Here is a 21,431-nt window from a genome sequence, read left to right on the forward strand (position 1 = left end):
AGTTCTGTCTGGCAGTGTTGTCTTTTGTTAGGTGTGTGAGGGTTAGTGCTAGGGTTTTGTGTTGTTGCTAGCTGTGCTGCTGTATCATTGCCCCTTTCCTGTCCTTCCCTCAGATGGGAACATCCCAGAGGGTGACCACCTGAGCCCGACGGACATCGAGGCCAATCTGTCCACCGAGGTGGCCCTCATCGTACTGGATGTCCTGGGCCTCTTTGTCCATCACCACAAGGTCAGACAACAACACTGACCACTGTCTGAATGGTCAAACACTGATTTCTACAACCTAGAGACCTGCTACGGTTGCTCAATTCTGGTAACGTTCCTAAAATTCCCAGGTTTCCCAGGAATCCCAATTGGAAGATTCCTGGAGTCACTAGGGAATAAACAGGAAATCTGGGAGTCCTCCAACCGGGATTTCTGGGAATTGTGGGGGAATTTTGCAATCCTAGACCGGTCATTCATGAGAGCCTATTTTAATATGCCACTGCCACCTTGTGGTTATTACTAAGAACTACAGTGACTTTTCCGCCTGGAATCCACACTAAATATCGCTCTGTTTCACTATTCACTATTGTTTCACTTCACTGAATCCGAGATATTCAGTTTGTATTCCAAGCTAGTGATTTTATCTTCTGTTGTTCTTGTAGGTTACTGTGCACTCCTCAATCCTCAAGTTGGCTGTCCCTCAAATCCTACAATTGCTATACTCTGTAAAGCAACCCAGACATGCTGTTTTGTCTGTGTTTTGACCGTACCCATTTGTAATTCATATTATGTCTGCTTCCCAAATGGCAACATTTTCTCTATATAGTGCACTACTTTTGGCAAGAGCCCTATAGGCCCTGGTCAAAAATAGTGCACTATATAGGGTACCCTTGTCCCCAGACCCAATTGGTACCGCAGAGCTGGCTGGTGGATGAGATTAGGAATAGGGTGCCATTTGGGAAGCACGTATGTTGATTGTTATTCGTTCTCTCCCACAGAAACAGTTACTGCAGGACGAGGGTCAGAACCTGCTGATGAAGAAGGTGTTCGACACCTACCTCTTGTTCTTCCAGATCAATCAGTCCACCAGCACCCTGAGACACGTCATCACTGCCCTGCGCCTCTTCATACAGAAGGTCTGTGCACTAGCTGATAGCTCTCACACACATACACATGTGCACACACACTTTCTGACTTTATGGACACAATGTATTCATAGTACATTACTGATGCTGAGCTCTCTCTCTCATTCTCTCTCTCTCCTTGTCTCTCTCTCTCTCTCTCTCTCTCTCTCTCTCTCTCTCTCTTACTCCCTATTTGTCTCTCTCTTTTTCTCTCTTTCTTCCTCCTTACCCCCCCCCGTCTCTTCTCTCTTTCTCTCTGTCTCCTTCCTTACGCCCTCTCTCTCTCTCTCTCTCTAGTTCCCCTCTGCGTTCTTCCAGGGTAAAGCGGACCTGTGTAGCTGCCTGTGCTACGAGATCCTGAAGTGTTGTAACCACCGCTCCAGCTCCACCCAGACTGAGGCCTCCGCACTCCTCTACTTCTTAATGAGGAAAAACTTTGAGTTCACCAAGGGAAAGTCCATCGTCCGCTCCCACTTACAGGTCAGTCAGTGGAGGTGGAGAGATGTGTGTGTGGGGTGTGGTTCTCGGTGTGGGGGTGGGGGTGGGTGGGTGGGTAAGGGTGGGTGTGTGTGCCAGAGCTTTCTTTATTTTTAATGTTTTGAACACAGGGCCTGGATAGAGAACAGGCCAGGATGTTTCTATGGCTGTGTTTACCTCTGAAACACACTGTTTAGCAGCCGATCAGAGACCCAGAGACCACACACACACACACACACGTCGCCACACTGTTTCAGAGCGGTTGTGATTAGCATCATCTTCACTCTCTTTCCCTCTCTCTCCTCTCCTCTCTCTTCTCCATCCTTTCAGTTGATCAAGGCAGTGAGTCAGCTGATAGCGGATGCTGGCATCGGGGGCTCACGCTTCCAACAGTCTCTGGCCATCATCAATAACTTTGCCAACGGAGACGCTCCTCTCAAGGTGAGAACAGGGACTGGACTGAGAATTGTGCTGAGTAGAATTGCAAGAAATTAACTCAAAAACTAAAAAGTTTGCAAGAAATTAGTTATAAAATTGCTAAATCTTCTCTACGCCCCATGGCAAAATGTGTAGAATTGCAGCAAACTAGCTTTAAAACAGCAAAATGTTCTCTCCGCCTCATGGCAAAATGTGAAGAATTGCAGGAAATCTGCTGTAAAACTGCACAAAATCTAATTATATTTGTCACATGCTTCATAAACAACAGGTTTAGACTAACAGTGAAATGCTTTCTTACGGGCCCTTCCCAACAATACAAAGAGAAAAAACTGGAAAAATTGAAAGATAATAACACGAGGAATAAAAACACAATGAGGAACGATAACTTGGCTATATACACAGGGTACCAGTACCGAGTCGAGTCGATGTGCAGGGGTACGAGGTAAGAGGTAGATAGTGTATGTACATATAGGTAGGCAACAGGATAGATAATAAACAGTAACAGTAGCGTATGTGATGAGTCAAAAGAGTTAGTGCAGTAGCAGAGAGAACAGTCTATGACTTGCCTATATGGCATATAGTGTGGCATTTGGGAGTCTAATTCCTCAACATTTAGTGTTGAGGAATTAGAGAGTTAGTGATTCCTCTCTTAGCTCCTTCTAGTGACTAATAATGTTTGTATATGCTGCGATTTATGTCATGTCATTTACATTGTGTCTGTAACTGAGCCTCACAGAAGCCAAAAACCCTTTGTCCATGTTTACCACTAAAAGAACAATAAACCTTTATGAACTGTGATGTCAACGTGTACGATCCATCCGCACTCCCAGAACACACTGTTCCCTGCCGAGGTGAAAGACTTGACCAAGCGGATCCGCACGGTGCTGATGGCCACGTCCCAGATGAAGGAGCACGAGAAGGACCCGGAGATGCTGGTGGACCTGCAATACAGCCTGGCCAACTCCTACGCCAGCACGCCCGAGCTCCGGCGGACCTGGCTGGAGAGCATGGCTAAGATACACGTCCGCAACGGAGACCTCTCCGAGGTACAGTAGGCCTGGGTTACTGGGATAACAATGGGTTATGTTATGTAATGTTATGTTATGTATAGGGTACAGAGATATGTACAGTGGGTATGATATGTAGTCACCCCCCCTTGGATTTTGTAAAATGTTGTTGCTTTACAAAGTGGGATTGAAATGAATTTAATTTAGATTTTTTGTCATAGATCTACACAAAATACTCCATAACGTCAAAGTGAACAGAGAATTCTACAAATGTTTACAAATGAATAGAAATTAAATAACTAAAATATAGTCGTGGCATAAGTATTCACTGAACAAAAATATAAATGCAACATGTAACAATTTCAAATATTTTACTGAGTTACAGTTCATATAAGGAAGTCAGTCAATTTAAATAAATTCATTAGGCCCTAATCTATGGATTTCACAATACTGGGAATACAGATATGCACCTGTTGTTCACCAATATCTTAAATATAAGTAGGGGCGTGGATCAGAAAACCAGTCAGTATCTGGTGTTACGACCATTTGCCTCATGATCAGGCTGTTGATTGTAGCCTGTGGAATATTGTCCCACTCCTCTTCAATGGCTGTGCGAAGTTGCTGGATATTGGCGGGAACTGGAACACGCTGTTGTACACGTCGATCCAGAGCATCCTAAACATGCTCAATGGGTGACATGTCTGGTGAGTATGCAGGCTGGGACATTTTCCGCATCCAGGAATTGTGTACAGATCCTTGCGACATGGGGCCATGCATTATCATGCTGAAACATGAGGTGATGGCGGCGGATGATTGGCACGACAATGGGCCTCAGGATCTCGTCACGGTATCTCTGTGCATTCAAATTGCCATCGATAAAATGCAATTTGTGTTCGTTGTCCGTAGCTTATGCCTGTCCATACCATAACCCCACCGCCACCATGGGGCACTCTGTTCACAACGTTGACATCAGCAAACCGCTCACCCACACAACACCATACACGCTGTCTGCCATCTGCCCGGTACAGTTGAAACCGGGATTAATCTGTGAAGAGCACACTTCTCCAGTGTGCCAGTGGCCATCGAAGATTAGCTTTTTCCCACTGAAGTCGTTTATGACTCCGAACTGCATTCAGGTCAAGACCCTGGTGAGGACGACGAGCATGCAGATGAGCTTCCCTGAGACGGTTTTGACAGTTTGTGCAGAAATTCTTTGATTGTGCAAACCCACAATTTCATCAGCTGTCCGGGTGGCTGGTCTCCAATGATACCGCAGGTGAAGAAGCCGGATGTGGAGGTCCTGGGCTGGCGTGGTTCACGTGATCTGCAGTTGTGAGGCCGGTTGGACGTACTGCCAAATTCTCTAAAACGACGTTGGTGGCTTATGGTAGAGAAATGAACATAAAATTATCTGGCAACAGCTCTGGTGGACATTCCTGCAATCAGCATGCCAATTGCATGCTCCCTCAAAACTTGAGACATCTGTGACAAAACTGCACATTTTAGAGTGGCCTTTTATTGTCCCCAGCACAAGGTACACCTGTGTAATGATCATGCTGTTTAATCAGCTTCTTGATATGCCACACCTGTCAGGTGGATGGATTATCCTGGCAAAGGAGAAATGCTCACTAACAGTGATGTAAACGAATTTGTGCACAACATTTTTGAGAAATAAGCTTTTTGTGCGTATGGAAAGATTTTGGGATCTTTTATTTCAGCCCATGAAACATGGGACCAAAACTTTACATGTTGCGTTTATATTTTTGTTCAGTGTAGTTCAGTTACATGGACTCACTCTGTGTGAAATAATAGGAATTTACATCATTTTTGAATGACTACCCCTTCCTCTGTCCCCCATACATACAACATCTGTAAGGTCCCTCAGTCAAGTATTGCATTCAACTACAAAGACCAGGTAGCTTTTCGAAAGCCTCATAAAGAAGATGGATAACAATAATAAATCAGACATTGAATATATCTTCATGCATGGTCAAGTTAATAATCGATTATATATTAAACCACCCAGACACAACAAAGATACAGTTGTCCGACTGAACTGAGCTGCAGGAGAGGAAGGAAACTGCTCAGGGATGTCACCATGAGGCCATTGGTGATTTTAAAACAGCTACAGAGTTCAATGGCTGTGATGGGAGAAAAAACTGAGGATGGATCAACAATTTTGTAGTTATTCCACAATAATGACCTAAATGAGTGAAAAGAAGAATACAAATATACAGAATACAAATATTCCAAAACATGCATCCAGTATGCAACAAGGCACTAAAGTTATACTGCATGAAAACATGGCAAAGGAATACACTTTTTGGCCTAAATGCAAAGCCTTTTAATTGGGGCAAATCCAACACAACACATCAGTAAGTAACTGGCTCCTTATTTTCAAGAATGGTGGTGGCTTCATCATGGTATGGGGATGCTCGACATCGGAAAAGACTGGCCAGTTATTCAGGATGAAAATAAACGGGAGCTAAACACAGGCATAATCCTAGAGGAAACCCTGCTTCAGTCTGCTTTCCATCAGACACTGGGAGACAAATTCACCTTTCAGCAGGACAATAAGCTACAACACAAGGCCAAATCTACACTGGGGTTGCTTACCAAGAAGACAGTGAATATGCCAAGTTACATTTTTGACTTAAATCTGCTTAAATCTATGGAAAGACTTGAACATTGCTGTGTTGCCATGACCCCCAACACCTTGACAAGAGCTTGAAGAATTTGGAAAATTGTAATGGGCAAATATTGCACAATCCAGGTGTGGAAAGCTCTTAGAGACTTACCCAAGAAGACTCACAACTGTGATCACTGCCAAAGGTGTTTCTAACATGTATTGACTCAGAGGGGTGAATACTGATCTAATCAAGGAATATTAGTGTTTAATTTATCATAACATTTTAAGAATTTTTTTTTTTAAATCCCTACTTTCACATTAACAAGTATTTTGTGTAGATCGTCGCCCAAAAACTGGCAAGTAAATCAATTTTAAGCCCTGTTGTGGAAATTACCACCAGGGACACCTGAAGTCAATATTAAATGAATCATTCTTTATCATCAGCAAGCTGGAGAGGTTCCAACAAACGTAATGCGCCATAGTACACGTCGGTCGGGAGCTCTGTCTGGGCAGTCCCGTTAGTTCTCTTATATACTGCTTACAAGTATTCATTATTCATAATTAATTAATCATTAACTTTTGGTTCAAGCATGTGACCGACCAATACCTCACGAGGCTTCTTCTCTCCAAGCTGAGACCTTGAAACTGAGATATCCCTTTCCGTTCTCAAAGCAAAGATCTGGGCGTACTGTCAAATTGCTTATACTGATAGTGAGGATTCCACCCAGGCACGATCAATCAGTCACTTGCATGAACCCAGTCGAATTGGTTATTAGAAAAGCACAAACATAAAATGTTCCTTCACAGCCCACTTTGTAACACAATAAAATGTGAAGAAATCTAAGGGGGGAGTGAATACTTATGATACCCACTGTACCATCCCACCTCTGACACCAATGCATCATTTTTAGGGGGTAATTCAAACTTCTTGAGACTGCCACAGTGATAGTGTTTAGAGGCCATATCAGAGCATCTCAGAGTAGGAGTGCTGATCTAGAATCATCTCCCCCCTGTCCATGTAATCTTATTCATTGTGATCTAAAAGTCGAAACTGATCCTAGATCAAATCAAATCAAACTTTATTTGTCACATGCGCCGAATACAACAGGTCTGTAGACCTTACCGTGACATGCTTACTTACAAGCCCTTAACCAACATTGCAGTTCAAGAAAGAGTAACGAAAATATTGACCAAATAAACTAAAGTAGAAAATAATAAAAAGTGACACAATAAAATAACAATAACGAGGCTATATACAGGGGGTACCGGTACTGAGCCAATGTGCGGGGGTACAGGTTAGTCGAGGTAATTTGTACATGTAGGTAGGGGAAAAGTGACTATGTATAGATAATAGACAGCGAGTAGCAGCAGCGTAAAAAGAAATGGAGGGGGGGGTCAATGTAAATAGTCCGGGTGGCCATTTAATGAATTGTTCAGCAGTCTTATGGCTTGGGGGTAGAAGCTGTTAAGGAGCCTTTTGGTCCTTGACTTGGCGCTCCGGTACCGCTTGCTGTGCGGTAGCAGAGAGAACAGTCTATGACTTGGGTGACTGGAGTCTTTGACCATTTATGGGGCTTTCCTCTGACACCGCCTAGTATATAGGTCCTGGATGGCAGGAAGCTTGGCCCCAGTGATGTACTGGGCCGTACGCACTACCCTCTGTAGCGCCTTAAGGTCAGATGCCGAGCAGTTGCCATACCAGGCGGTGATGCAACCATTCAGGATGCTCTCGATGGTGCAGCTGTACAACTTTTTGAGGATCTGGGGACCCATGCCAAATCTTTTCAGTCTCCTGAGGGGGAAAAGGTGTTGTCGTGCCCTCTTCACGACTGTCTTGGTGTGTTTGGACCATGATAGTTTGTTGGTTGTTGGTGACACCAAGGAACTTGAAACTCTCAACCCGCTCCACTACAGCCCCGACGATGTTAATGGGGGACCTGTTCGGCCCGCCTTTTCCTGTAGTCCACGATCAGCACTCCTACTGTGAGACGCCTAGTTAATGATGTGATGGTATCTGTGATTAAACTGTTCACCTTTCCTCCTGTTCCTCTGTCCATCAGGCGGCCATGTGTTACATCCACATCTCAGCCCTGATCGCTGAGTCCCTCAAGAGGAGAGGTGAGCAAAGCCCGGTGGGCCGCAACATGGCAGTGCTGCCAACAAGCTTCTGCAGTGTGTGTGTGTGTGTGTGTGTGTATGTGTGTTTGTGTTTATGTGTGTGCGTGGGTGTGCTCTCTAGCGTGTGCATGTGTGTGTGTGGAGAACCTCTAACCTCTGCTTGTGAGTCTTCTGGCCACCTCTGGCCATCGATTGGCTGGACAGCATGTGTGACATCATCATTCAGCGCTGTGTGCATATGGCTACTGTAGCCTCTCTGCGCAAACATTTGTTTCTAACGAATTAGTCTGCGTGTGTAGGGGTGGAAATGGTATGAGTGGGTTGATATTTACATTTTACATTTTAGTCATTTAGCAGACGCTCTTTTCCAGAGCGTGCATACATTATTTTATTTAATTTTTCATACTGGCCCCCCGTGGGAATCGAACCCACAACCCTGGCGTTGCAAACGCCATGCTCTACCAACTGAGCTACATCCCTGCCGGCCATTCCCTCCCCTACCCTGGACGACGCTGGGCCAATTGTGCGCTGCCCCATGGGTCTCCCGGTCGCGGCCGGCTACGACAGAGCCTGGATATGTGTGTGCGTGTGTGTATGTGTGTGTGTGTGTGCGTGCATGCTTGTGTCTGTGCGTGTGTGTGTGTATATAATGTATGTGCATGTACATGCGTGTGGGTTTGTTATACACTGTGTATGTGTGCATGCTTTTATGTGTTGGCATATGACTTATTTGTGTGTGTGTGTGTGTCAGAAGAGAGGTTAGTCAGAGCTGAGTTGTGTGTGCTCTGTCTCACAACCCACTGTCTGGAAAACAATGACATCATCCAATCAGCACACAGCATACTGTGCTACAGTACTGGCCATCCACTCTTTACTCTCTCATACACAAACATAGGTTGCGTCCCAAATAGCACCATATACCCTATATAGTGCACTACTTTTGACAAGAGCCCAATGGGCCCTGGTCGAAAGTAGTGCACTACATAGGGAATAGGGTGACTTCACATCCTGTCATATATAGTATGCGCTACTATGACATGGGAACTCGGTGTCTCCATCTGCACGTGTGTGTGCTTGCTAGCCCATGCATGCTTCACCGTTCAGAGCATGAGGCGTCATCTCGCTCTCTCTTTCTGCCGCCGCTCGCCGTGTGTGGAAAGCATGCCCTGTAAAGCACTGGCTTGTCGTCAAGTGAAAAAAGGCTAAACAGAAGTGGAAAGTTCAAGTGTGTACAGTAAACTCCTATACTCCTCCTTATAACGCAGGCTACTGGAAACCTGACAAGGCCAGGATGTCAAGTGTGGTTCCTGAGGAGCCCAATGTCATTAACTGTAGCCTCTTACTAACCCCCCGAGATGGAGAAAGTGAGTGTGCCGCCCTGGGGCCGGGTCATGGAACAGGGATGCGTAAAGGGTGGGGGGGATTCAAGCTATGCTTACTTCAGAATCAGAACTTTATTCGCCAAGTACATTTACATCTACCAGGAATTTAACGTTATGAAATGGTGCTGACAGCAATAAACAGAAAATACAGACCGAATTTAGAACGTACACATAATCTACATACAGTACACAATTAAAATAGTGAAAACAGTTTACTTAAAAACACAAGACCAAACTTTGACTTCAACTAGCAGAATGGAGTCTGAATTCTTACAGGTGCACAGTGTAATGTTTTGAAGTCCACTGCAATGGCTTTGCCATGCCACTTAGAACGAAGCAATGTATTGGACATGCATTCTACGTGGTATGCTGAACATACCCTATGACTCAAAAGACTAGCAGAATGGAGTACAGGCAGGTATAATGTTTTGAAGTCCACTGACTATTGAAAGATGTCTGGATGTCTATGGTCTACCTTTCCTTTTGAGATGCCTTTATTGATGTCCACCCAAGTTTCACTTTATGTGTAAAGAAAGCACGTTCACAATGAATGTAGTTACTATTCTTTGTTTGGGTTTGTTGATATGGAACACGAGGAATGTTAAGTGCCACGGTGTTACTGTGTGTGTGTGTGTTGTTACTGTGTGTGTGCGCACATGTGCGTGTGTTTGTCTCTGTGTGTGTGTGTGAGTTAGCGAGAGTGTGTGTTGATGATCAAATACACACAAGCATAAAGAAGAGGGTGACAAAATGTTGTTCCTATGTCCCTCCTCTGATGTCATATCCTGTGTGAAACCGCAGCGTCATTCTCCATGGGCTGGGCGGCCTTCCTGTGTGTCTCACCGAACGTGAAGGAAGAGGGGGCCATGAAAGAGGACACAGGGACTCAGGATACCCCCTACACTGAGGTACCCTCACCCCCACTGGGCCAGTACAAAGAATTGTATCGATTTTTAAGCTTAGATTTGGAAGATAATTCAATGACAATACAGTGCAGAGCCTGACAGAAGAGAAGGATGGTATTTGAGATGCATCCATATAGTTAGCTGTATAGATTTATCGATCTGCTTTTCCTCTCTGTAACTTGCGTCCTATCCTTCCTGTGGATGTAGGATACTCTGGTGGAGCAGCTGGAGCTGTGCGTGGACTACCTGTGGAAGTCTGAGAGGCACGAGCTCATCGCCGATATCAACAAACCCGTCATTGCCGTCTTTGAGAAGAGGCGAGATTTCAAGGTGACTGGGGGGGGATAGGACGAGGTTGTTTCTTTACCAGGCCAGAGACACTCGGACAGGAGGGAGATAGTGTGATAGCAGCTGTGATTGACATTGTGTGTGTGATCCACAGAGGCTATCGGAGCTGTACTACGACATCCACCGCTCCTACCTGAAGGTGACAGAGGTCGTGAACTCTGAGAAGCGTCTGTTTGGCCGATACTACCGCGTGGCGTTCTACGGACTGGTAAGTGCCATCAGAGCCACAGAAGACACTGGAAATGACAAACACACCTTATAGATAGGTGTATGTGTAACGTGTTCCTAGCCTGAGTGCCAGTCTGTTTGTGCTGTCGTGCTAACTCCTTGTTACTCATTGTCATGTTTGGCATCGATCTGGATGGCACACACAGACTGGCACTCAGGCTAGCGTGTACCATCCCTGCTCCGGGATTCAGTCCTTCAGGTCTCAGGGGAGGAGGAATGACATCACAGCGCGATGCTAAACTAGCTTCAACTAGCTTCTACTAGCTTCGACTACCTTGATAGCCTCCACATCTGCAGCATACATGCTATAGCTATAGCCCTCTGGTACGAACCCAATCCCATAGGTATTCTCACCGAGTATCTGTCTTTTGTCCCGTAAGGGACGTCAAACTCCTACATTCACTAAGCTGGTTGGACTCTTAGAAGAGCCTGAATCCATTAGACGTTTAACCTTTAGTGAATGGAGAGAGGGGTCGATCACAACTTGTCTCTAGTCAGTTTCTTTAATTCCTCCATCTGCTCTTTTTCTTTTCTTCCTGTTGGTTTTTCTGTATCAAGATTGCGGTAAGTTTTTGTCTCTCTTTTTGTCTCATCTTTTTTTGCTCCTCTTACCTTCTCTCTTCCCTCTCTTCTCCCTTCACCAGTAGTAGCTTCTCTAACCTGTCTTCTAAGATATATGCTGTATACATATTGATATGCGCTTCTATATGATATGTATACCTACCGTGGTTTGGGGTCGATTCTATATCAATTCAGTCAATTCAGGAATAAAGTGGAATTAAAATGTCCCTCATTGAAAAGACATTTGGAAATTAATAAGGAAATTGGAATTTCCTTCCTGAGTTGAATGAATTTAAATAGAATTGACCCCAACCCTGATACCTACCCCGATACCTACATCCTATAATCTCCAGTAATCTTTTTCCCTTCAACGATCCCAATCTCTAATCTCTAGCTCCTGTGTACAGATCTTAGAACAGTTGGTGTCAAGATGACATGGCAGCATACATGCAGGCAAGCCAGACCAGGGCCCATATTCACAAAGCATATCAGAGTGTGACTGCTGATTTTAGGATCTGTTTAGCATTTTAAGTCATAATTAATTAGATGGGGCGACCTGATCCTAGATCAGCACTCCTACTCTGAGACACTTTATGAATACGGGCCCTGGTCATGAATGTTGGAATGTAGGGCTCTTTTTCAAATCATCTCTCCTCGATTCCTCGCATCCCCTCTGCTCGCAGCCTCCTTCTCCAAACCGAGGGTCCGAGTGGAGGGACCTTGGACTTGGGTTGAATATACAGTACCAGTAAAATGTTTGGACACACCTACTCATTCCAGGGTTTTTCTTTATTTTTACTATTTTCTACATTGTAGAATAATAGTGAAGACATCAAAACTATGAAATAACACATATGGAATCATGTAGTAACCAAAAAAGTAGCCACCTTTTGCCTTGATGACAGCTTTGCACACTCTTGGCATTCTCTTAACCAGCTTCATGAGTTAGTCCCCTGGAATGCATTTCAATTAACAGGTGTGCCAGTGTTAAAATTTAATTTGTGGAATTTCTTTCCTTCTTAATGCGTTTGAGCCAATCAGTTGTGTTGTGACAAGGTAGGGGTGGTATACAGAAGATAGCCCTATTTCGTAAAAGACCAAGTCCATATTATGGCAAGACCAGCTCAAATAAGCAAAGAGAAACGACAGTCCATCATTACTTTAAGTCATGAAGGTCAGTCAATCCGGAAAATGTCAAGAACTTTGAAAGTTTCTTCAAGTGCAGTCGCCAAAACCATCAAGCGCTATGAGGAAACTGGCTCTCATGAGGGCCGCCACAGGAAAGGAAGACCCAGAGTTACCTCTGCTGCAGAGGATAAGTTCATTAGAGTTAACTGCACCTCAGATTGCAGCACAAATAAATGCTTCACAGAGTTCAAGTAACAGACACATCTCAACATCAACTGTTCAGAGGAGACAGCGTGAAACCACCATGGCTACCACAGCATTCTGCAGCGATACGCCATCCCATCTGGTTTGGGCTTAGTGGGACTATCAATTGTTTTTCAACAGGACAATGACCCAACACACCTCCAGGCTGTGTAAGGGCTATTTGACCAAGGAGAGTGATGGAGTGCTACATCAGATGACCTGGCCTCCACAATCACCCGACCTCAACCCAATTGAGATGGTTTGGGATGAGTTGAACTGCAGAGTGACGGAAAAGCAGCCAACAAGTGCTCAGCATATGTGGGAACTCCTTCAAGACTGTTGGAAAAGCATTCCAGGTGAAGCTGGTTGAGAGAATGCCAAGAATGTGCAAAGCTGTCATCAAGGCAAAGGGTAGCTACTTTGAAGAATCTCAAATCTCAAATATATTTAGATTTGTTTAACACTTTTTTGGTTACTACATGATTCCATATGTGTTATTTCATAGTTTTGATGTCTTCACTATTATTCTACAATGTAGAATATAGTACAAAATAAAGAACAACCCTTTGAATGAGTAGGTGTGTCCAAACTTTTAGTTTTTTAAGGAGAGAGGCCAGCAGAGCACAGGTGCGTGCACATTGCACAAGAGACAGAAGCTAGTTAGAAGATTAGTATGCATAACCCATCATTCATTACCTGAAAGAGGTAGGCTAGGACATATACAGCTCTGGAAAAAAGTAAGAGACCACTGCAAAATTATCAGTTTCTCTGGTTTTACTATTTATAGGTATGTGTTTGGGTAAAAATAACATTATTGTTTTATTCTATAAACTACTGACAACATTTCTCCCAAATTCCCCCCAAAATATTGTAATTTAGAGCATTTATTTGCAGAAAATGACAACTGGTCAAAATAACGAAAAAGATGCAGTGTTGTCAGACCTCGAATAATGCAAAGAAAATAAGTTCATGTTCATTTTTAAACAACACAATACTAATGTTTTAATTTAGGAAGAGTTCAGAAATCAATATTTGGTGGAATAACCCTGATTTTCAATCACAGCTTTCATGCGTCTTGGCATGCTCTCCACCAGTCTTTCACATTGATGTTGGGTGACTTTATGCCACTCCTGGCGCAAAAATTCAAGCAGCTCGGCTTTGTTTGATGGCTTGTGACCATCCATCTTCCTCTTGATCAAATTCCAGAAGTTTTCAATGGGGTTCAGGTCTGGAGATTGGGCTGACCATGACAGGGTCTTGATCTGGTGGTCCTCCATCCACACCTTGATTGACCTGGCTATGTGGCATGGCGCATTGTCTTGCTGGAAAAACCAATCCTCAGAGTTGGGGAACAATGTCAGAGCAAAAGGAATCAAGTTTTCTTCCAGGACAACCTTGTACGTGGCTTGATTCATGCGTCCTTCACACAGACAAATCTGCCCGATTCCAGCCTTGCTGAAGCACCCCCAGATCATCACCGATCCTCCACCAAATTTCATAGTGGGTGCGAGACACTGTGGCTTGTAGCCTCTCCAGGTCTCCGTCTAACCATTAGACGACCAGGTGTTGGGCAAAGCTGAAAATTGGACTCATCAGAGAACATGACCTTACTCCAGTCCTCTACGGTCCAATCCGTATGGTCTTTTGCAAACCTCAGCCTGGCTCTTCTTTGCTTCTCATTGATAAAGGGCTTTTTTCTAGCTTTGCACGACTTCAGCCCTGCCCCTAGGAGCCTGTTTCGAACCGTCCTCGCCGTGCACTTCACCCCAGCTGCCGTTTGCCATTATTTTTGTAGGTCACTTGATGTCATCTTACGGTTGTTGAGTGACATTCAAATGAGTTGGCGGTCATCCCGGTCAGTAGAGAGTCGTTTTTGCCCTCTACCGGTCTGTAGCTTTGTTGTCCCCAATGTCTGCTGCTTGACCTTGTTCTTATGAACCGCCGTCTTTGAAATTTTAAGGATGGAAGCAACCTGACGCTCACTGTATCCCTCTGCCAGTAAAGCCAGAATTGAACCCTTCTTTTCCTCACTCAAAACTTTCCTTTTCAACTCTTTTTGCATGGTCAATAGTTATTTTTTTATTAATATTACTTTTGAAGTACTATTAGCAGTGTTTTTGCCATCCAGCTGGTCCTATTGCAAGAGGATAGTGATGACCACAGCAGTGGTTTTTATACTTTTCCTCGTTAAATAAGATTTGATTCAGGTGATCACCTAATCAGTACCTAATTCAGTAGAATGAGGTGTGCCTGTGTTGGAATTCAACAGACACTGGAATGGAATGGCTGTCATACATGTAGAGATGCGGTTTGACATTTGCGGTGGTCTCTTAATTTTTTCCACAGCTGTATATATATATCTTGAACAGGATTATCTATTTTGCATGTAATTTGAATTGAATTGATGAAAGAGAGAGGAAGACTGCTCGCACATGCTCTGATTTAAAGCAACGATATTCGAGTGATAGGCTGTTTAAAAACTCTGCTGCTGCAATAAAGAAATATATATATTTACAAAAAAAATGTAAGGTGAGTCCTGCAGCCAGATGGAGACGTGTAAATTAGACGTGCATTCGGTCCTCCTGTTACTGTAGCATAGGCTACGCTGCAGCAAATGCAGGCCTACCTGTCACAAGAAAAAAAGTTACCATGATGAGATGATAGTTCTACATGCATTGTGACCTGCGCTCCATACTGAGATGGGCTGTCTGTCCCCACCCTGAGTGTTGGTGATTGATCATGCAGACAGCAGAGTGAAGGCCGTAGAGAAGCCATATTTAGACATTGCATATCATTGAACAGTTCCATTTCACGTCATGCTGTTGATATAAATAATTTATTGTCATTTATCGTTTTTTCGCTGTTATTTATCTTGGGAGAAGGGAGTGGTTTTGGGCGGTAAATCTCAGTAACCGGGTTCCCACCATTCAACCCTACCTTGGACCTTTTCCTCTTATACGGTTAAGAAAGAGACAAGGACATAAGTTGCAAGGAATCGAAGAAAGACGAATTGACAGAGCCTAGGAGTTGATTCCAAAGGAAAGAGCACACTGTCTGAAAATAACCCTCATTGCCCTTTGACCCCACAGTGCTTTGAGAAAGACCTCTGACATCTGAATGGCCTCTGTTTCATCCAGAACATAACATTGCAATTTTGTCAGTGCCTTTTATGATTACGAATGTGTTCTAACAAGCTGACGTAACACTAGGAAACACATGGCTAGACTGATAGGGAAGCGCAGTAAACCACTAGGGGGTGATGTGAGCCTAGATATTCCAGTTTAGGATTATTAATATTCAGCTAAGGGATGGAACAGAAATCAAAGGGCCACAGTTGTAAACTATACAGGCACATATACATACTCTTCAAAGTATTGAAGCAGGGATTGCATATTACATTTTGGTCATATAACAGAAGCTCTTAATCAGAGTGACTTACAGTCAGAAACACAGACAAACACGGACGCACACACATACACACACACACACACACACACACACAGACACACACAGGTGGTTGGGTAACATGGTGTTTCTGTAACAGGGTTTCTTTGAGGAGGAGGAGAGTAAAGAGTTCATCTATAAGGAGCCCAAGCTGACAGGATTGTCCGAGATCTCCCAGAGGCTCCTCAAACTCTACTCGGACAAGTTTGGTGCCGACAACGTCAAGATGATCCAGGACTCCAACAAGGTCAGTCTACTTACTACCTCACCCCAGATTGTTGTAATGTTGTAAATGAATTAATGTAGTACTACGTTTGGACAGCAGTCTCTCTCCATGGAAAGGCAGCCAGTGCAGTAGTGATTCATTTAGACCATGGGTCTCTACTAGTAGCTCGCAGCCCACATATGAGCAGCTCGCCAAACAATTCTGAAAGTACATGCAATTTTCACGTGTTCCATCGCCGCAAGCTCCCAGCTACTACGTGATCAACGCAACTTGACATTATCCCACCCCTGGTTAGCCACTATTGGCTTAAAAAGCCAAACCTAACACAATATCTGCCAATGAATTTCCAGCAATATTGCCCCAGTCTGTTGTGGTGCACGTGTTTGTCTATCACTCCGTGTGTAGCCAGTTGATGTGATAACTGTAGGTTTACCTGGCAGAAGTATATCATTTGTATCTATTATTTATATTATTTTATTTGTTATTTGCTAACTTTGCTATGAAATTAGCATCAGCAGCATAGCTAGACTGGCACATTAGACTGCTCATTCCTCATTCACTAGAGGCACAATTAAAGGGCCAGATGCGCAATTAATGGAGCGTTACGCTCCGAAATCTACATTTGTTCGTTTTCTTCCAGACATATACACATCAGCAACCACAGCTAGTAAAGTCACTGCAACCCTAAACAAAGAGTTGCACTCAGTTTTAGAAAAGGTGGCCAGTAATAAACTAATAGCATTGTATTTGGTACAAAGTTCTAGACCTCAGCTGAATCTGGTAATGAATGGTGTGGCTGTTGAGCAAGTTGAGGAGACTAAATTACTTGGTGTTACCTTAGATTGTAAACTGTCATGGCCAAAACATATAATGTAGATTCAATGGTTGTAAAGATGGGGAGATGTCTGTCCGTGATAAAGAGATGCTCTGCATTTTCTGACACCACACTCCAAAAGCAAGTCCTGCAGGCTCTAGTTTAGTCTTATCTTGATTATTGTCCAGTCATATGATTAAGAGATTCCGAGTGTTTAAAGGTCACATGTACAGGGGTTGCAGGTGTGATTGCAAGTGAACAGCAAACCTGTTTTCAAAAAACGAATAAAGCAACACCTCACGGCACAACGCCTCTCCCTCATGTGACCTACTTTTTGTGTGTACAGATGTAGGATCTTAATTTGAGCCAGTTTGCTACAGCAGGAAAATAATCCTGCAGCAACAGGAAATGTCAATTATTATGTGTTTTATAATTAATACAAATAATGTGTAGGGGTTGATACATTTTTTGTTAGGGCAAATCAAGTCTGAAATGTTAAAGTGGAAATTACAAACTTTAGAAGCATTTTAAACCTCACATACACTATAAATTAGCATTTCTAGCGGCGCAGGAAAATTCCTGCAACAACAGGATGATCAAATTAAGATATTGCATTTGTACGTACTGACATGTATGTGTAACAGATAGATGCATACTGTACATACACACACGCACACTACATGTTAATGTTTTAAATGTATGTAAATTCTAAAGTATTTTGTCTGTAATGTATTTTTCGTTATGTGTCGGACCCCAGTAAGACTAGCTGTCTCCATTGGCGTCGGCTAATAGGGATCCTAATCAAATCTAAATATACACTCCATTGTTCACCATATTTCAGTGCATTCGGAAAGTATTCAGACCCCTCCACATTTTGTTACATTACAGCCTTATTCTAAAATTGATTCAATTGTTTTTTTCCCCCTCATCAATCTACACACAATACCCCATAATGACAAAGCAAAAACAGGTTTTTAGAATAAAATAAAAAAATGGAAATATCACATTTACAGTGGGGAGAACAAGTATTTGATACACTGCCGATTTTGCAGGTTTTCCTACTTACAAAGCATGTAGAGGTCTGTAATTTTTATCATAGGTACACTTCAACTGTGAGAGACGGAATCTAAAACAAAAATCCAGAAAATCACATTGTATGATTTTTAAGTAATTAAATTTCATTTTATTGCATGACATAAGTATTTGATCACCTACCAACCAGTAAGAATTCCGGCTCTCACAGACCTGTTAGTTTTTCTTTAAGAAGCCCTCCTGTTCTCCACTCATTACCTGTATTAACTGCACCTGTTTGAACTCGTTACCTGTATAAAATACACCTGTCAACACACTCAATCAAACAGACTCCAACCTCTCCACAATGGCCAAGACCAGAGAGCTGTGTAAGGACATCAGGGATAAAATTGTAGACCTGCACAAGGCTGGGATGGCTACAGGACAATAGGCAAGCAGCTTGGTGAGAAGGCAACAACTGTTGGCGCAATTATTAGAAAATGGAAGAAGTTCAAGATGACGGTCAATCACCCTCGGTCTGGGGCTCCATGCAAGATCTCACCTCGTGGGGTGATCATGAGGAAGGTGAGGGATCAGCCCAGAACTACACGGCAGGACCTGGTCAATGACCTGAAGAGAGCTGGGACCACAGTCTCAAAGAAAACCATTAGTAACACACTACGCCGTCATGGATTAAAATCCTGCAGCGCACGCAAGGTCCCCCTGCTCAAGCCAGCGCATGTCCAGGCCCCGTCTGAAGTTTGCCAATGACCATCTGGATGATCCAGAGGAGGAATGGGAGAAGGTCATGTGGTCTGATGAGACAAAAATAGAGCTTTTTGGTCTAAACTCCACTCGCCGTGTTTGGAGGAAGAAGAAGGATAAGTACAACCCCAAGAACACCATCCCAACCGTGAAGCATGGAGGTGGAAACATCATTCTTTGGGGATGCTTTTCTGCAAAGGGGATAGGACGACTGCACCGTATTGAGGGGAGGATGGATGGGGCCATGTATCGTGAGATCTTGGCCAACAACCTCCTTCCCTCAGTAAGAGCATTGAAGATGGGTCGTGGCTGGTTCTTCCAGCATGACAACGACCCGAAACACACAGCCAGGGCAACTAAGGAGTGGCTCCGTAAGAAGCATCTCAAGGTCCTGGAGTGGCCTAGCCAGTCTCCAGACCTGAAGCCAATAGAAAATCTTTGGAGGGAGCTGAAAGTCCGTATTGCCGAGCGACAGCCCCGAAACCTGAAGGATCTGGAGAAGGTCTGTATGGAGGAGTTGGCCAAAATCCCTGCTGCAGTGTGTGCAAACCTGATCAAGACCTACAGGGAACGTACGATCTCTGTAATTGCAAACAAAGGTTACTGTACCAAATATTAAGTTCTGTTTTTCTGATGTATCAAATACTTATGTCATGCAATAAAATGCAAATTATTACTTAAAAATCATACAATGTGATTTTCTGGATTTTTGTTTTAGATTCCGTCTCTCACAGTTGAAGTGTACCTATGATAAAAATCATACAGACCTCTACATGCTTTGTAAGTAGGAAAACCTGCAAAATTGGCAGTGAATCAAATACTTTTTCTCTCCACTGTACATAAGTATTCAAACCCTTTACTCAGTACTTTATTGCGATTACAGCCAGTAGCCAGTAGCCTTGCATGCCAGGCTTCAAGGTTGAGCAAGAATACAACTGACTGACTACACAAGACTGACTATGAGACTGACTCAGCGAGACTGAAGAGACCAGCACAAACCTCAGTAGACCAGGGTCTTTGACACCAAATGGTGGAAAACGGACCAAAACGGGGAGAGGCTACCTGAATTTGTCCAATAAGTATCTCTCGTTTTTGTTTGTGAAACATTTTCCATTCCGGTTTTCTACGGTGTGTACTAATGAATACGACCCAGACTGTGAACTGATTGTGCTGTTTGATATAACCTACCAGGTAAATCCTAAAGACCTGGACCCCAAGTACGCCTACATCCAGGTGACCTACGTAGTGCCCTACTTCGACGACAAGGAGCAGCAGGAGAAGAAGACGGACTTCGAGCGACATCACAACATCAATCGCTTCGTGTTCGAGACGCCTTTCACTCTGTCGGGGAAGAAACATGGCGACGTGGAGGAGCAGTGCAAGAGACGCACCATACTAACCAGTGAGTTATTAAAAATATCATTTTTGCTAATATTTTTATCCAAAGAACTGTCAAAATGTACTGTTACATACATTGCATGGCCAAAAGTATGTGAACATCTCATTCCAAAAGCATGGGCGTTAATATGGAGTTGGTCCCCCTTTGCTGCTATAACAGCCTCCACTCTTCTGGGAAGGCTTTCCACTAGATGTTGGAACATTGCTGCGGGGACTTGCTTCCATTCAGCCACAAGAGCATTAGTGAGGTCGGGCACTGATGTTGGGCGATTAGGCCTGGCTCGCAGTCGGCGTTCCAATTCATCCCAAAGGTGTTCGATGGGGTTGAGGTCAGGGCTCTGTGCAGGCCAGTCAAGTTCTTCCACACAGATCTCAACAAACCATTTCTGTATGGACCTCGCTTTGTGGATTGGGGCATTGTCGTGCTGAAACAGGAAAGGGCCTTCCCCAAACTGTTGCCACAACGAAAGGAAGCACAGAATCGTCTAGAATATTGTTGTATGCTGTAGCGTTAAGATTTCCCTTCACTGGAACTAAGGGGCCTAGCCCGAACCATGAAAAACAGCCCCAGACCATTATTCCTCCTCCACCAAACTTTACAGTTGGCACTATGCATTGGGGCAGGTGGTGTTCTCCTGTCATCCGCCAAACCCAGATTAGTCCGTCGGACTGCCACATGGTGAAGCATGATTCATTAGAGAACGCGTTTGCACTGCTCCAATGGCGGCGATCTTTACACCACTCCAGCCGACGCATGGCATTGTGCTTGGTGATCTTAGGCTTGTGTGCGGCTGCTCGGCCATGGAAACCCATTTCATGAAGCTCCCGACGAACAGTTATTGTGCTGACATTGCTTCCAGAGGCAGTTTGGAACTCAGTAGTGAGTGTTGCAACCGAGGACAGACGATTTTTACATACTAAGCGCTTCAGCACTCGGGTGTCCCGTTCTGTGAGCATGTGTGGCCTACCACTTTGCGGCTGAGCCGTTGTTGCTCCTAGACGTTTCCACTTCACAATAACAGCACTTACAGTTGACCGGGGCAGCTCTAGCAGGGCAGAAATTTGACGAACTGTAAGGTGGCATCCTATTACTGTGCCACGTTGAAAGTCACTGAGCTCTTCAGTACGGGCCATTCTACTGCCAATGTTTGTCTGTGGAGATTGCATGGCTGTGTGCTCGATTTTATACACCTGTCAGCA

General features: G+C 44.0%; 1 protein-coding gene across 9 annotated transcripts in view; it reads left to right on the forward strand.

The window, feature by feature from the left end:
- LOC121567330 (dedicator of cytokinesis protein 10) overlaps positions 1-21,431 on the forward strand; it is a 181,547-nt gene that overhangs the window by 153,554 nt on the left and 6,562 nt on the right. For 6 of the 9 annotated variants that reach the window (XM_045217328.1, XM_045217330.1, XM_045217318.1 and 3 more), the window contains 13 exons: positions 114-229; positions 984-1,121; positions 1,407-1,589; positions 1,917-2,027; positions 2,855-3,070; positions 7,721-7,778; positions 9,044-9,142; positions 9,962-10,068; positions 10,273-10,395; positions 10,508-10,621; positions 11,200-11,205; positions 16,118-16,264; positions 20,025-20,235. In XM_045217328.1, coding sequence (XP_045073263.1) covers positions 114-229; positions 984-1,121; positions 1,407-1,589; positions 1,917-2,027; positions 2,855-3,070; positions 7,721-7,778; positions 9,044-9,142; positions 9,962-10,068; positions 10,273-10,395; positions 10,508-10,621; positions 11,200-11,205; positions 16,118-16,264; positions 20,025-20,235 — 1,629 coding nt within the window. The remainder of the gene's footprint in view (positions 1-113; positions 230-983; positions 1,122-1,406; positions 1,590-1,916; positions 2,028-2,854; positions 3,071-7,720; positions 7,779-9,043; positions 9,143-9,961; positions 10,069-10,272; positions 10,396-10,507; positions 10,622-11,199; positions 11,206-16,117; positions 16,265-20,024; positions 20,236-21,431) is intronic. The other 3 variants (XM_041877285.2, XM_045217322.1, XM_041877286.2) reach the window with 3 other exon arrangements.

Source organism: Coregonus clupeaformis, chromosome 6 (genome assembly GCF_020615455.1).
Source record: "Coregonus clupeaformis isolate EN_2021a chromosome 6, ASM2061545v1, whole genome shotgun sequence".
Taxonomy (NCBI): Eukaryota; Metazoa; Chordata; class Actinopteri; order Salmoniformes; family Salmonidae; genus Coregonus; species Coregonus clupeaformis.